At 49.6% G+C, this 12,878-nt stretch overlaps 1 protein-coding gene across 4 annotated transcripts in view; it reads left to right on the top strand.

Annotated features, from left to right (window-relative positions):
• Positions 1-12,878, top strand: part of GRID1 (glutamate ionotropic receptor delta type subunit 1) — a 717,476-nt gene that overhangs the window by 487,264 nt on the left and 217,334 nt on the right. For all 4 annotated transcript variants that reach the window (XM_027597138.2, XM_027597137.2, XM_027597141.2 and 1 more), the window contains one exon: positions 1,282-1,452. In XM_027597138.2, coding sequence (XP_027452939.2) covers positions 1,282-1,452 — 171 coding nt within the window. The remainder of the gene's footprint in view (positions 1-1,281; positions 1,453-12,878) is intronic.

Genomic DNA, 12,878 nt, shown 5'->3' with positions numbered 1-12,878 from the left:
TTAAGACACAGTTATTCACAGTTAAAATCTTGACTTGCAACCAACCACCGATTTAGCCGCGTTTGAGAGACAGTAAACAAGACAAGAACTTTTCTGAACCAATATCCTTGATTTATGTTAGTTTGTATTTTTTGTCATTCCTGTGTTGCTCCTCACCTTGAAGCAGTTTTGTTACTTTGTTGTCTCGATTCTTCCTTCCAAGCCCACAGCCCAGGGCTGCCTCTGACCACTCCTCTTTTCTGCAGGGGAAGCCTGGAGTTGGGGTGGGTGGAGGCGGGTTTCACCTGCCCTGCTGCCTCTGCTGGAAACCCTGTGCCACAGGATGTCCCCTGCTGCCAGCCTCCATCCTCAGCAGTGGCACTGCCACCAACTCAGCTCTGCATTGCCCCTGCCCCCACATAACACTTTCGGGCACTTTGCCTAATAAGTTCATCCTTCAGGTTCAGCTTCAGTGCTGAACTTCAGCCTCGTCCTGGAAGGAGCTCCCTGTGGCCCGCTGCCTTTATGTTTCTCTGCTTCCAAGTGCTCAGTGAAAATGGGATAACAATAGGATTTACCTTGTGGAATTCCTGGAGTTGTGAGCACCAAACGAGATAATGTGTGTAGAGAGCTTAGCACCACGTCCACCATGGAAGCACAATGGGTTTCTCTGGCCCCTAGATTTCCTTATGGCAGCACTCAGCGTATTTCATGCTATGAAGACCTGGAGCTTTACTGGGTGGGGTTAGGCCATCTCCCCAGGGCTTAATACAGAGCAAACCACACAGGAGATATTGGGTAGGTTTCTGTGCAATGAATGAGTGAATGAATGAGTGAATATATTTTCAAAATTTGCATATAGATCTTAAGGGGAAAAAAAGCAAATCTAATTATTAAAGAACTAAGGGAAACTTACTACATTTTTGTCAGAGAAAACCAGGTTTGTTTCTCTCAGGTAGATGACCCCCATTAGGAAATTTAGCTTTTACTTCCAGCTGATGCCTACCAGGACATTTGACAGCATGGGTTCCTCAGAGCTTGACCCCATGGAAACCAATGCACTGGTGGTTTGACTGCCAGATATCTTTTTCTGGCCTTCAGGAAAGCTGTTGAATAATCCTGTTTGCATTTTAGGGTTAGTGAGCATTATTTATAAATAACCAACTAATGAACTGCGTGACATGGACCCAATCCCTTGATCCCTTTAGCACCAGCTATTGGGGCTATTGGCCATCACTACCTCTTGAGGGGTCTTTTGCAGACATAGTTCAGGAGTAAGCATGGGTCTGGTTTTCTTCCCAGGAAATCAGCGACCCGGAGATCCTGGATCTGGTGCACAGTGCCCTTGGCAGGATGACCGTGGTCCGGCAGATTTTCCCATCTGCAAAGGACAGCCAGAAATGCATGAGGAACAACCACCGCATCTCCTCCCTGCTCTGTGACCCCCAGGAAGGCTACCTTCAGATGCTGCAGGTCAGTACTCCCCTCCTGAGCGCCTTCCAGAAGGGGGGGGGGGTCTCACCCGTGCCCTTGGCCTGCTGTAGGCAGTGGGCAAAGATATGCCTCAGCTTCAGCTGAGCACTGTTGCCCACCAACTTTAATTACTAGAACCCTATCATTTGCTAAAATTGAAACCAGTCAACTGGTCAGTGCCTCTGAGCAGCATTAGCAGGCAATTAATGCCTGTTGTCAGCAGACAGGGCCTATTAGCTCACTGGGTGCCTCTTATATTTAAAAGTTACATGTTCAGGGACAAAAGAGATTACTGTCTCTTAGGCTTCTGTGCTGACTACTTTGTGGGTGATGGGTTCGCTTGGTGGGATTGGGGATGGGGAGTCATCATTTTGAATCTGTTTTAGGGTTTTCCCTGTAGGAAATCAATAATACAGACATAGCTCTTACGAAACAACTAGGGACTGTCCCAGCTCATCTGCTGAGTGCTAAGGTTTAGGTCAACCGGGACACTGCTGGAGAGCTGAACAGGGAGAGGCAAGAGGGTAGGACCACTACATGCCTGGCTATTGCATTCCTTCCAAGGCAACAGCTACAGTGTTTCTGGATAGTGCTTCTACCACACCTTGTGCCATATATACAATCAGTGTTAGCTTCTCTCGGGGCCAGGGAGTATGATGTGGGAGTTGTGTACCTATTGTGAGAGGTGGTTTTTTTCTCTACGTGTTTGGGAATAACAGTGAAGCACAGTGGAGACTGTCCATTGGCAGCCCAGAATCCACTTCTCCATTAGGAATATTGTGCATAAGAGGGCGCCTGGGTGGCTCAGATGGTTAAGCGTCTGCCTTCGGCTCAGGTCATGATCCCAGGGTCCTGGGATCAGGTCCCACATCGGGCTCCCTGCTCCTTGGGAGCCTGCTTCTCTCTCTGCCTCTCTCTCTCTCTCTGTCTCTCATGAATAAATAAATCAAATCTTAAAAAAAAAGAATATTGTGCATAAGAAAACTTTCATATGGGGGCACCTGCATGGCTCAGGTGGTTAAGCGTCCGACCCTTGGTTTTGGCTCAGGTCATGATCTCGTGGTTGTGGGATGGAGCCCCACGTCGGTCTCTGTGCTCAGTGCAGAGTCTGCTTCAGATGGTGTCTCCGTCTCCCTCTCACTCATGCTCTCTCTCTCAAATAAATAAATAAAATATTTAAGAAAACTTTCATTTGTTGCTTGGTGGGTGACACATAAGTGACGGAAATTTCTCCCTATTGGGTTTGCGAAAATTACCCAGAAATATGCATGTGATTTGCTTAACATTCACCATTTGAAAATAATGACACCTTCTTTATCTAGCCAGGCATGAGGAGTAGAAATCAGGGTTCAGGACAGACATGCTGTATCTGCCACCTGAGTATCAGTTCCATCCCAGGACATTTTGGTATTACCTTATCAGGGGGCACACATTTTGGGGAGGGGGATTGTTAGAATCTCTGGAGTGGGCTGGGTACCTGTGTAATCTGCCAAAGTATCATATCCATTCTGAAATCTTATATTTAGGGAGGGGGGAAGGAAATGTGCCACAGCAGATGGTAAACACTAGAAATATATCCTTGGTTGATAAGGAAACATTAGCAGACACAGATTTTAGCTGGAGTAATTCCCACTGCCCCCATATACACTGTCCCAGGGAGCCGCCACAATGTCTGAGGGCTTTCTAAGGTGGTGAAGGGTTGGCCAATAGAGTGGACAAAGGCCCCTGCAGGGCCCATGGACTCGAGAGCCCTGGGCATACGGGCCAGGGGTGGAAGGTGCTTAATATGAGATTTTATGTTTTTGGATGCTGCTGGCCTGCTCTGCTTTTCTCCTCTCTAGAGCTTAGAAGAAGAAGTCAGAACCAAGGAAGTCCCCCTCCCCTGGCCTCTGTTTACCACCCCCACTGTCTAGATGGATGGGGGTAGAGCAAGATGATGTTGCTCAAGCAGTGTGTGCCCAACCCCATATCCTCACCTGGGGCAGGAGGGTGAGGGTACCCTGTCACTCTCTGTGTGGCCAGACCCTGGGAGGGTCTTACTCCCAGGAGGTCTCCTCAGGCTTTCTCTCCTTGAAGGTCTTCATTCTTCTCCAGCCTTGCCCCCACCCCACCCCATTGCCCCATCAGTTTTTCCAGTTCTTGCCTGGTCACACTGCACTCCTCCTTGAGGAGCACGGGAGGGGCCCCTTCCAGTGCACAAGTACACGGTGCATGGGTTGTGGGTGGCAGGAGAGGGGAAGTACTTCTCATCAAGGCCTCTGATCACTTGTTTTATCATGGACTCAAAGGGGCGGTTGGGCTCTTCGGTGGCACATCAGACACACTAGATGCAAAGAATGCATCCCGGAGGACAGGAGAGAAAAGGAGACCGGTAGGACGGATGAGGAATCCAGTGGAGGGCGTACTTAAATGACCCACAGCCGTTAAGAGGGTAAACAGAGGCATGGCTCTGAGGTGTGTGACTGGTTATCATCAAATGTGGTAAATGCAGTATCAGACCAAGAACCCTGCCACCCTGCCTACCTTTGTCTGTTCCTGCTGACACCCAGGCACTACATCAAGAGCAAGATGGAAGAGTGACATCACAGAGATCCTCTGGCGGGGCTAGCAGCAGTAGCAGCAGTGGCAGCAGCAACAACAACCGCAGTAGCAGTAGTAGCCGTGCAGTAACAGTACTACTACTACTAGTAGCGGCAGTAGTAACAGTGCAGCAACAGTACTACTACTAGTAGCAGCAGCAGCAGCAACAATCGCAGTAACAGTAGTAGCACTACAGTAACAGTACTACTACTAGTAGTAGCAGCAGCAGCAGCAGTAGTAACAGTACAGTAGTAACAGTGCTGTAATAGTACTAGCAGTAGAGCAGTATTAGTGGTAGCGGTGGTAGCAGTAGCAGGGCAGCAATAGTACTAGCGGCAGCAGCAGTATTAGCGGTAGGGGTGGTAGCAGTAGCAGGGCAGCAATAGTACTAGCGGTAGAGCAGTATTAGTGGTAGCGGTGGTAGCAGTAGCAGGGCAATAATGGTACTAGCAGCAGCAGCACTATTAGTGGTAGCAGTGGTAGCAGTAGCAGGGCAGTAGTAGTACTAGCAGTAGAGCAGTATTAGTGGTACCGGTGGTAGCAGTAGCAGGGCAGCAATAGTACTAGCGGCAGCAGCAGTATTAGCGGTAGGGGTGGTAGCAGTAGCAGGGCAGCAATAGTACTAGCGGTAGAGCAGTATTAGTGGTAGCGGTGGTAGCAGTAGCAGGGCAATAATGGTACTAGCAGCAGCAGCACTATTAGTGGTAGCAGTGGTAGCAGTAGCAGGGCAGTAGTAGTACTAGCAGTAGAGCAGTATTAGTGGTAGCGGTGGTAGCAGTAGCAGGGCAGTAGTAGTACTAGCGGTAGAGCAGTATTAGTGGTAGCGGTGGTAGCAGTAGCAGGGCAGTAATAGTACTAGCAGTAGAGCAGTATTAGTGGTACCGGTGGTAGCAGTAGCAGGGCAGCAATAGTACTAGCGGCAGCAGCAGTATTAGCGGTAGGGGTGGTAGCAGTAGCAGGGCAGCAATAGTACTAGCGGCAGCAGCAGTATTAGCGGTAGGGGTGGTAGCAGTAGCAGGGCAGCAATAGTACTAGCGGTAGAGCAGTATTAGTGGTAGCGGTGGTAGCAGTAGCAGGGCAATAATGGTACTAGCAGCAGCAGCACTATTAGTGGTAGCAGTGGTAGCAGTAGCAGGGCAGTAGTAGTACTAGCAGTAGAGCAGTATTAGTGGTAGCGGTGGTAGCAGTAGCAGGGCAGTAGTAGCACTAGCAGTAGAGCAGTATTAGTGGTAGCGGTGGTAGCAGTAGCAATGCAGTAATAGTACTAGCAGTAGAGCAGTATTAGTGGTAGCGGTGGTAGCAGTAGCAGGGCAGTAGTAGTACTAGCAGTAGAGCAGTATTAGTGGTAGCGGTGGTAGCAGTAGCAATGCAGTAATAGTACTAGCAGTAGAGCAGTATTAGTGGTAGCGGTGGTAACAGTAGCAGGGCAGTAATAGTACTAGCAGTAGAGCAGTATTAGTGGTAGCGGTGGTAACAGTAGCAGGGCAGTAGTAGTACTAGCAGTAGAGCAGTATTAGTGGTAGCGGTGGTAGCAGTAGCAATGCAGTAATAGTACTAGCAGTAGAGCAGTATTAGTGGTAGCGGTGGTAGCAGTAGCAGGGCAGTAATAGTACTAGCAGTAGAGCAGTATTAGTGGTAGCGGTGGTAGCAGTAGCAGGGCAGTAATAGTACTAGCAGTAGAGCAGTATTAGTGGTAGCGGTGGTAGCAGTAGCAGGGCAGTAATAGTACTAGCAGTAGAGCAGTATTAGTGGTAGCGGTGGTAGCAGTAGCAGGGCAGTAATAGTACTAGCAGTAGAGCAGTATTAGTGGTAGCGGTGGTAGCAGTAGCAGGGCAGTAATAGTACTAGCAGTAGAGCAGTATTAGTGGTAGCGGTGGTAGCAGTAGCAGGGCAGTAATAGTAGCAGGTACAGCACAAGAGCCACATCGCCTGGGTTCCAATCCCAGTAACTCTAGCTCCTAATTAATTATTTAATTATCATTATTTATTTGTCATTTTGTGCCTCAGTTTCCTGTTCTGTAGATTGGAAGGTAAAGTGTCTCTCCCTTAGAGACATAATGAAAATTAAATGAGGGAGCATAGCATACAGAGAGCATCTAGAACAAGACTGAGCTATTAACTGTGTCCTTATAGAGGAGGTGGTCAGGTGCGTTCAGTGTCTGCTGAAAGGCTGACCATGGCCTCATTTTTTTTTTTTTTTTGTAAGGTGTAGTCCTTACAGTCTTCCTGAGCATGCTCTTGCAAAGCATCACAGTGGGTGGGAGAGCGGGTCCCATGGGTCCAGCCCGTCTCACGGGCTTCGTGCACCACTTACTGTCCACGTCACTCTTGCAGGCACTCCATCAGAGCTGCCTTGTGTGGGAGAGGAGAGGCACGTCCCGGGAGACCCACTTAGCCCTCCCTACAAGACCCTGCTCATTGGAGATCCTCCATAAGGACTGATGGGCTGGATCTGTTAATAATGCAGGTCTTAACACAAGTTAAACTGTTTCTAGAAGTCTCTTTATATATCTATAAATAAAGCACTTTATTAAAGGAATCTGTCTCCATTTGTTGCCTCTGCCTTGAGTGGGGGTGTGACGAGAGGGAAATTCGGATTTACTTCCTCATCCCTCCCAACGACCATGGGCAGCTCCTAGATTCATCTCATTTACAAGTCATTTCTTTGAGTTTCCTTAGTAGCTATTACCACTTCTTTATTTCTTAATGACAGTATAGAAGACAAACTAATTTCTCCTAGCCTCTAGCTGTGAGATTTATCGAGAAGACTCTAACATGTTTAGAACAACTAACTCAAGAAAAAATAAAACATTTGTGTCATGGATTATTAACTTTGTCTTGATGGAATTAATGAAAATCCTTTTGGAAATGGAGTTTTCAAGTCCATCTTTTAGTTCTCCCCCCAGATGGCTGCTCTTGGGACAATAATTCTGGGTTAGATGTTTTCCTGAGGACCATTGTGAATGGGGAGTTTTTACCAGATCATCTATCTCTTGGCTTCTCCACTGAGCTGGTCTCAGAAACTCTATCTTCTTCTATTAGGCCTGTGGCCAGGGCTTCCTGTGCTCCAAAGCCAAGCCAGCCCTCTTATAGCAAATCAATTTGGTTCCTATTTAGTACAAAGAAAGTCCCTTGGAGGAAAAATACCCCAATGAGTGACTTCTCGTAGCTCCAAAAGCATTGCATTCACCGGTGTGCTCTTTTTTATTTTCCCCTACAAAGCACTGTCTCATTTGGGTGTTTCTCACTCTTGTTTTCTTGACAAGTTAGTTTAGGGCTTGTCTGACTCAGCCAGTAATAAAAGTGATAACCAGTCTCTAAGAACCTTGAGACTTTGCTAAGATTTTGCAGACAACCTTGCTCAGAGGAGAATCTGGAAAGTACTCCGTCTTTAGAACGCACTGTCCGGTGACTTCAGGGCTGCAATGGAAGTAAGAGACATATTGTCACATTGCCACCCCATTTATATTCCAATGGGCTTCCAAAGGGGGACAGGCACATGATATGAGCTGCGTTGTCTGGTCACCGTGGAGCCTGATCCTAGAATTAAGCTGTGGGGACTAATGCGGTATTATTACAAAATGCTCCTTCAGGTTGGAATTTCTCCTCTTTGTGCATTTTAAAAGTGTCGAATGGCTTGATAGATGGATTCACTCTTCCCTCGCTGAGTCTATTAAAACATTTCAGAACTCCCCCTCCCCACCTGTCCCTATTTCTTGAGGGCTTTCTGTGTTCTTCTCTGGCTCCAAGTTGTTTGTCAACCTGTCAGTAGAATCCTTTCCTCTGGAGTGACAGTGAGCCACCCCACACCATAGCTACCTTGGACTTCATGTCACTTCACCGGTTTCCTTTTTTCACCCTAAACGCTCAGATGGAACATATAGCAGCCGTCAGTCAGGAAGCCTGATGGGCACATGGTGGAGCATGAGCCTCACTGCCATGGTCAGAGACCATTGCACAGGTGGTCTCTCTGGCTGCAACCGCTTGCTGTTCTGGGGGCACATGGCCACATGCGCGTTTGGAGCCCAGAGAGCCTTGGGCGTGGAGCAACGCCCCTCCCCCACCCTGCACGCCACCCCCTGGGCTTTGGTGGTGAGCAGAGCTCCCCATCCCCTTTGCCACTATCTGCTCCCTCCTCAGGCTGGGCTGTGGTGCCCTCTCAGGACGGAGTGGGGCGGGGCGGGTCTGGCAGCAGTTTGCCAGAAAGGCCTTGCCTGTGCATGGATTTCTCAGGCTGTGACATCTGGGCATCAGCTCGTCTTCCCAGCTGGACCCTGTCCTGGCTGCTTGTGTGACCTTGCTGGATGACCAGAGCCTAGCTGAGGATCTGGTCAGAGGTCACTTTCTGCTGTTTGCCCCTGTGTGGTCCCCCTGAACAGTCCCCTTGGCTTGATTAATGATGGAGGGAAGAGAACACTGGGCTCCTTAGAAGCCTGGAGGAAATGCACGCTTTCTTAATGAAAACATTCCGTAGGTTTCTATCTTTGGCATGGGGTGGATAATGGTCTGGTGTCCAGATGCAGCTGGTGTGGCTGTGACCCTGGCCTGCCATTCATCTTGCTTTGCCTTCAAGCATGATTCTTCCCTTGATAATGTGAAGGCGCAACAATTCCCTGGGCCCTGGAGTATAATGGAGACAAGGCTGGAGCACCCTCAGATTTACTACAGGGAAACATGCACCGAGTGCCGGGAAGGCAGACAGCCGGCTACACAGCAGGGCCATCGTCCGTCAGGGGCCTCTCCCTTCCGGTCTGAGGGACGTGGGCCCACGTCTCTGCCTGCTGGGGTCCAGAAAGGATCAGAAGAAGATAGCTCTCCTGAAGAGCTTAGCGCATTTCCCAGGAGGGGCTTATATTTTCATTTCTCCTCGCCCTAATCCTGCTTCTGGGGACTCAGGTACTAAACAGATCATCCGGGCTTCTGATGGGGCGGTCTGCACTTCACTCAGTGCTGACCCAGATGCAAAATCAGTGCCTTTCTTGGCTTCACGGACAAATCCAAGTCTCAAAGATGCTGTCACATATGGTAGGGGGCAGGGTGGGGTATTGGAATTGTAGTGGCACAAACAGCCTGTGAGGTCCTAAGTCCCCTCCTGCTGGGAAATGTTCCCTGCTTGTCCCCTCCCCCTCAGGCTCCACCCTCTCTTTCCTGCGGGCCTCCCTATCCATCCTCTATTTTCTCTCTCTGGGTCTTGACTCCAGAGTAAATTCTCCTTATTTTTTCATGAAGATCAACTTAACAACTTTACTGGTAGCCTTTGCTCATGCTAACACAGGTATTTTCCTGTGTTACTGATGTAGTGGGGGTTCTGGTGCTAACTCTTAAAAAAATAAAATCTGTTTTTCCATCCTGGGTCCTCCGTTGGCTTCATGCAATTGGTCTTTGGTTATCTCGCGGCCGGGAGGGTCTACCTGGGTTTCTCAAGAGCTTGCAAGGCCCAGTCAAGAGCTCCTGGCCAAATCCTGTTCTCTACCTCCCGGAATTGTGTCCCCACGTTTCCCTTCCTTTCCCATTCCCCTCCTGAGGACCAACTTCCCGCATAGGTTATTGGCTTTGGAAATGCAAGCCTTGCCAGGATCCCCTCCCCCACCCGCTCCCCAATCTCCTGGAAGTGCATACCCCAGATTCTGGTTGGAGATGGACAGTTCCCCATGGAACATAATCGCTCCAGAGCTCCTATACCCTTTTCCCAGTGTGGCCTCTATCCTCTGTCAGTCATATTCGAAGAAGCATTGTCTTTGCAAATACCTTGATATATCTTTACCTTGGTGTTTTTTTCTAAGAACAGATTTAAATCTATTCATTTAGCATTCATTAATTCCACAAACACTCATTATGCACTTATTATGTGCCAATTCCTATGTTAGACATTTCATAAATGCTCTCTCTTAATTCCCACAAACTCTAAATAAATGGGGATGTTTCATCTCTATTCTGTAGCATGTACCAGTTAGAAAAAATGGCATATGCAGAAACCCAGAGGCCCAGGAGAACAGGGACAGAGTTCAGTGTGTCTGAGGGGAGGGGTGGGAGGCGAGAAGTGTTAGAGTTCAGTCAGAGCAGAGGGTAGTCGCCAGGGTACTAAGGATGGGGGTGTAGTCCTTGGCGATGTGTCAGGGTAGGATGTGCCTCCAAGAGAGACAACTCTGTGCAGGGGGGGAAGGGGGAAGGCCCAAGGCTGGGAGATGAGGTAAGCAGTGGTTACTCTTTCCCTAGAGAGAAATGAGGGCAGCTGAACCATGCTGTGGTTGTGGGAGGTCATCACATAGGGAGGACGTAAGGAAGCGTCCTTGGGATTGAAACCCCTAAGTCTGGGCAGGGGCAGGTAACAGGTGGCAGAGTATAGAACGTGGTGCTTCCCCCCCCGCCCCCGCCGGGCTGGGCTGCAGCTGCCCCTGTTCTAGTCATCTCTGCCTGCCTCCCCTTTTCTCCTGCCCACCTGGATGGTCTTACTGCAGGACGGGCTGTGTAGAAGACTCCTGTGGCTGAGCCAGCCCTGCGGTGCCAGTGTCAGACCTTCACCTGCAGTGGGCCAAGCCACCTCCCTTTCAGGAACCCGAGTCAGAGCATAGTGAGGCCCCCACTCTGGACCTTCCTGTGTTGGTACCTTTTATGGAACACGCTGGGGGTAGAGAAGTGGCCTTTCCCATAACAGGCAGCTCTGCAGCACCTCAGCCCAGGCAGCCCTGGAAGGCCTGGCTCAGGCCCGGGGGCAGTGGCAGCTGTGACTTCGTTGCTGGGGCAGGAGGAGACCAGGGACACGTGTCCAGGCGAGCAGCTTTAGGGCCAAGCTGGGCATGTAATGCTCAGGGGGATCTTTGCTCAGACTTTCCAGCCACCAGCTGCAAAATCCAGATATGACTCCTGCTCGCCCTTGAAAAGCTTTCAGACCAAGGGGCACTGGAGGAGAGGGTGAATGGTATTGGCAGGTACAAGTTTGGTTTCCCAGTGGTCCTGAGGCTTCTGTGTACCAGACCTGTGCTGGGCTCAGAGACGGGACACCCTGGAGGAGCTCTCAGACCATCCACATTGAAGTCAGGAGCCTGGATCCTTTATTCCCCCACCTCCATTTCTTCCTATCTCTGCTCCCCCCAAAAATAAAGCTGCATACAGAGAGCTTAGGACAGTACCTGGCACACAGGAGTACTACCATCCACATTTCTCAGGGAAGTAAGTCAGGGCCACCCCCACTGCACCTCTCCGGGGGCATTGATCCATTGGATTTGATTGTCATCGAGATGAATCCAGAGCCTTAAAAGGCTTGTTCAACATGACTCTACAAGTGAGTGCAAGTGGAGATCCAAGTCACCCATTCAGTAAGCATTTACTAGATCTAGCACTTGCTAGATCCATGCACTGGAGGAATGAATGGCCCTGAACAAAGCTGGCCCAGGTTAGGATGAATCCAAAGCTCCTGCTCATCCTGCCAGGCCACCCCGCTGAGCTGCACACACAGTTGAGTTGGTGTCGTATGGTGTGGCATGGAAAGAGGAATCAGGCATACATCTCTAGGGTGGTGAACTGAACTAGCTGGGCTCTCTTCCATCTCTGTCCCCATCTAGGATGGAGGCCACGGGCTCCAGCCTCAGGCCCCTTGCCTGGTTCTGGCTTTTGTCTGCCTCTGACTTTACTCCCTCTGGCATCTCTGACCTGGTTCCAGGCCTTTTGCTTTGCATCCAGGTCTTTATTCTGCCATGCTCTTGGCTTCAATCTTTGGTCTGTCTTCTGCTTCTCAGGTCTACTTTCACCTGAAATGCTTTTTTTTTTTTTTTTTGGTTCCTTGTCACTTTTGTGCTGCAGTGTCCGTAGGCCAGCCAGAGGGGATGAAGGTTTAAATAGTGACAGTACCTGCTCTGCTTGTCTGTCTTCTGTGAATGAGCTCTGTGCTGTGCCTTAGCTGAGAAGTGAGGGAGAGAGGCAAGGATTCCTTCAACCAGGACCCTTTTCTCTGTCCCTGTGGCCTGGAGCTCAGCTTGGGCTGTTAGCCCCTCGAGCCCAACAGTGAGTGAGTGTTCATGCAGCTGGGAGTCTCTCTCCTTCCAGACCTCTCCTCTTGGTTCAGGGGCTCATCATGACCAAGCCCTGACACTTGGTCTCCACCCACCTCTCCTGAGAAAAGGCTTGCCTTATGTCTGTCAGGACTCAGATGGAGCCCCAAGCAGAGTGCCTTTCTACTATCTGCTCTTGATCTTTCCCCCGAAGGTCCTATCTCCAGTCTCCAGACAACTGGACTGGAAGGGTAGTTCCCTTTCTTTGCATCCCCACCGGTGACCCTGGCAGATCACCTAATTGTGAGGATGCTGAGGTTGGACAGCAGAGACGGGGCCACAGATCAACACAGGGTGTTAGTGTCTGCCTACAGCAGGGAGAAGTACTGACATAGCGTCTTACCAAGAGAAGGGACAGGAGTGAGAGAAGGTGGAGCTCCAAGTGGGGGTCAAGAAGGCATTTTGAATAGGCTGTAAATGAGAAGCAAGTTGTGTTTGAACAAAGGAAGTTCTCTCCCAAGTCAAAGTGAAGGTGGCCAGTCTCTTCTTCCTACTGTTTTCTCTTTTGGGGAACCAAGATCGGTGTATATCCTCTTAGCAAGAGATCCCTCCTCCATTCATCCATCCATCCATCTGTCTGTCTGTCCATTCATCCATTTCCCCCTCCATCCTTCCATCCATCTGCCCCTCCCCGCTTCCACCTACCCATCCCCTCATCCATCTATCCATTTATCCTTCCATCCATCCACCATCCATCCATCAAGTATACATTAAGCACCAACCATATGCCAACCATATGGTTGGTGCTGGATGCCGTGTTTAGAGATGATAAGAGAAAAGTTATATATATATATGTTA

Source organism: Zalophus californianus, chromosome 15, assembly GCF_009762305.2.
Source record: "Zalophus californianus isolate mZalCal1 chromosome 15, mZalCal1.pri.v2, whole genome shotgun sequence".
In the NCBI taxonomy this organism is placed as follows: domain Eukaryota; kingdom Metazoa; phylum Chordata; class Mammalia; order Carnivora; family Otariidae; genus Zalophus; species Zalophus californianus.
This window is presented reverse-complemented; position numbering and strand designations above follow the sequence as displayed.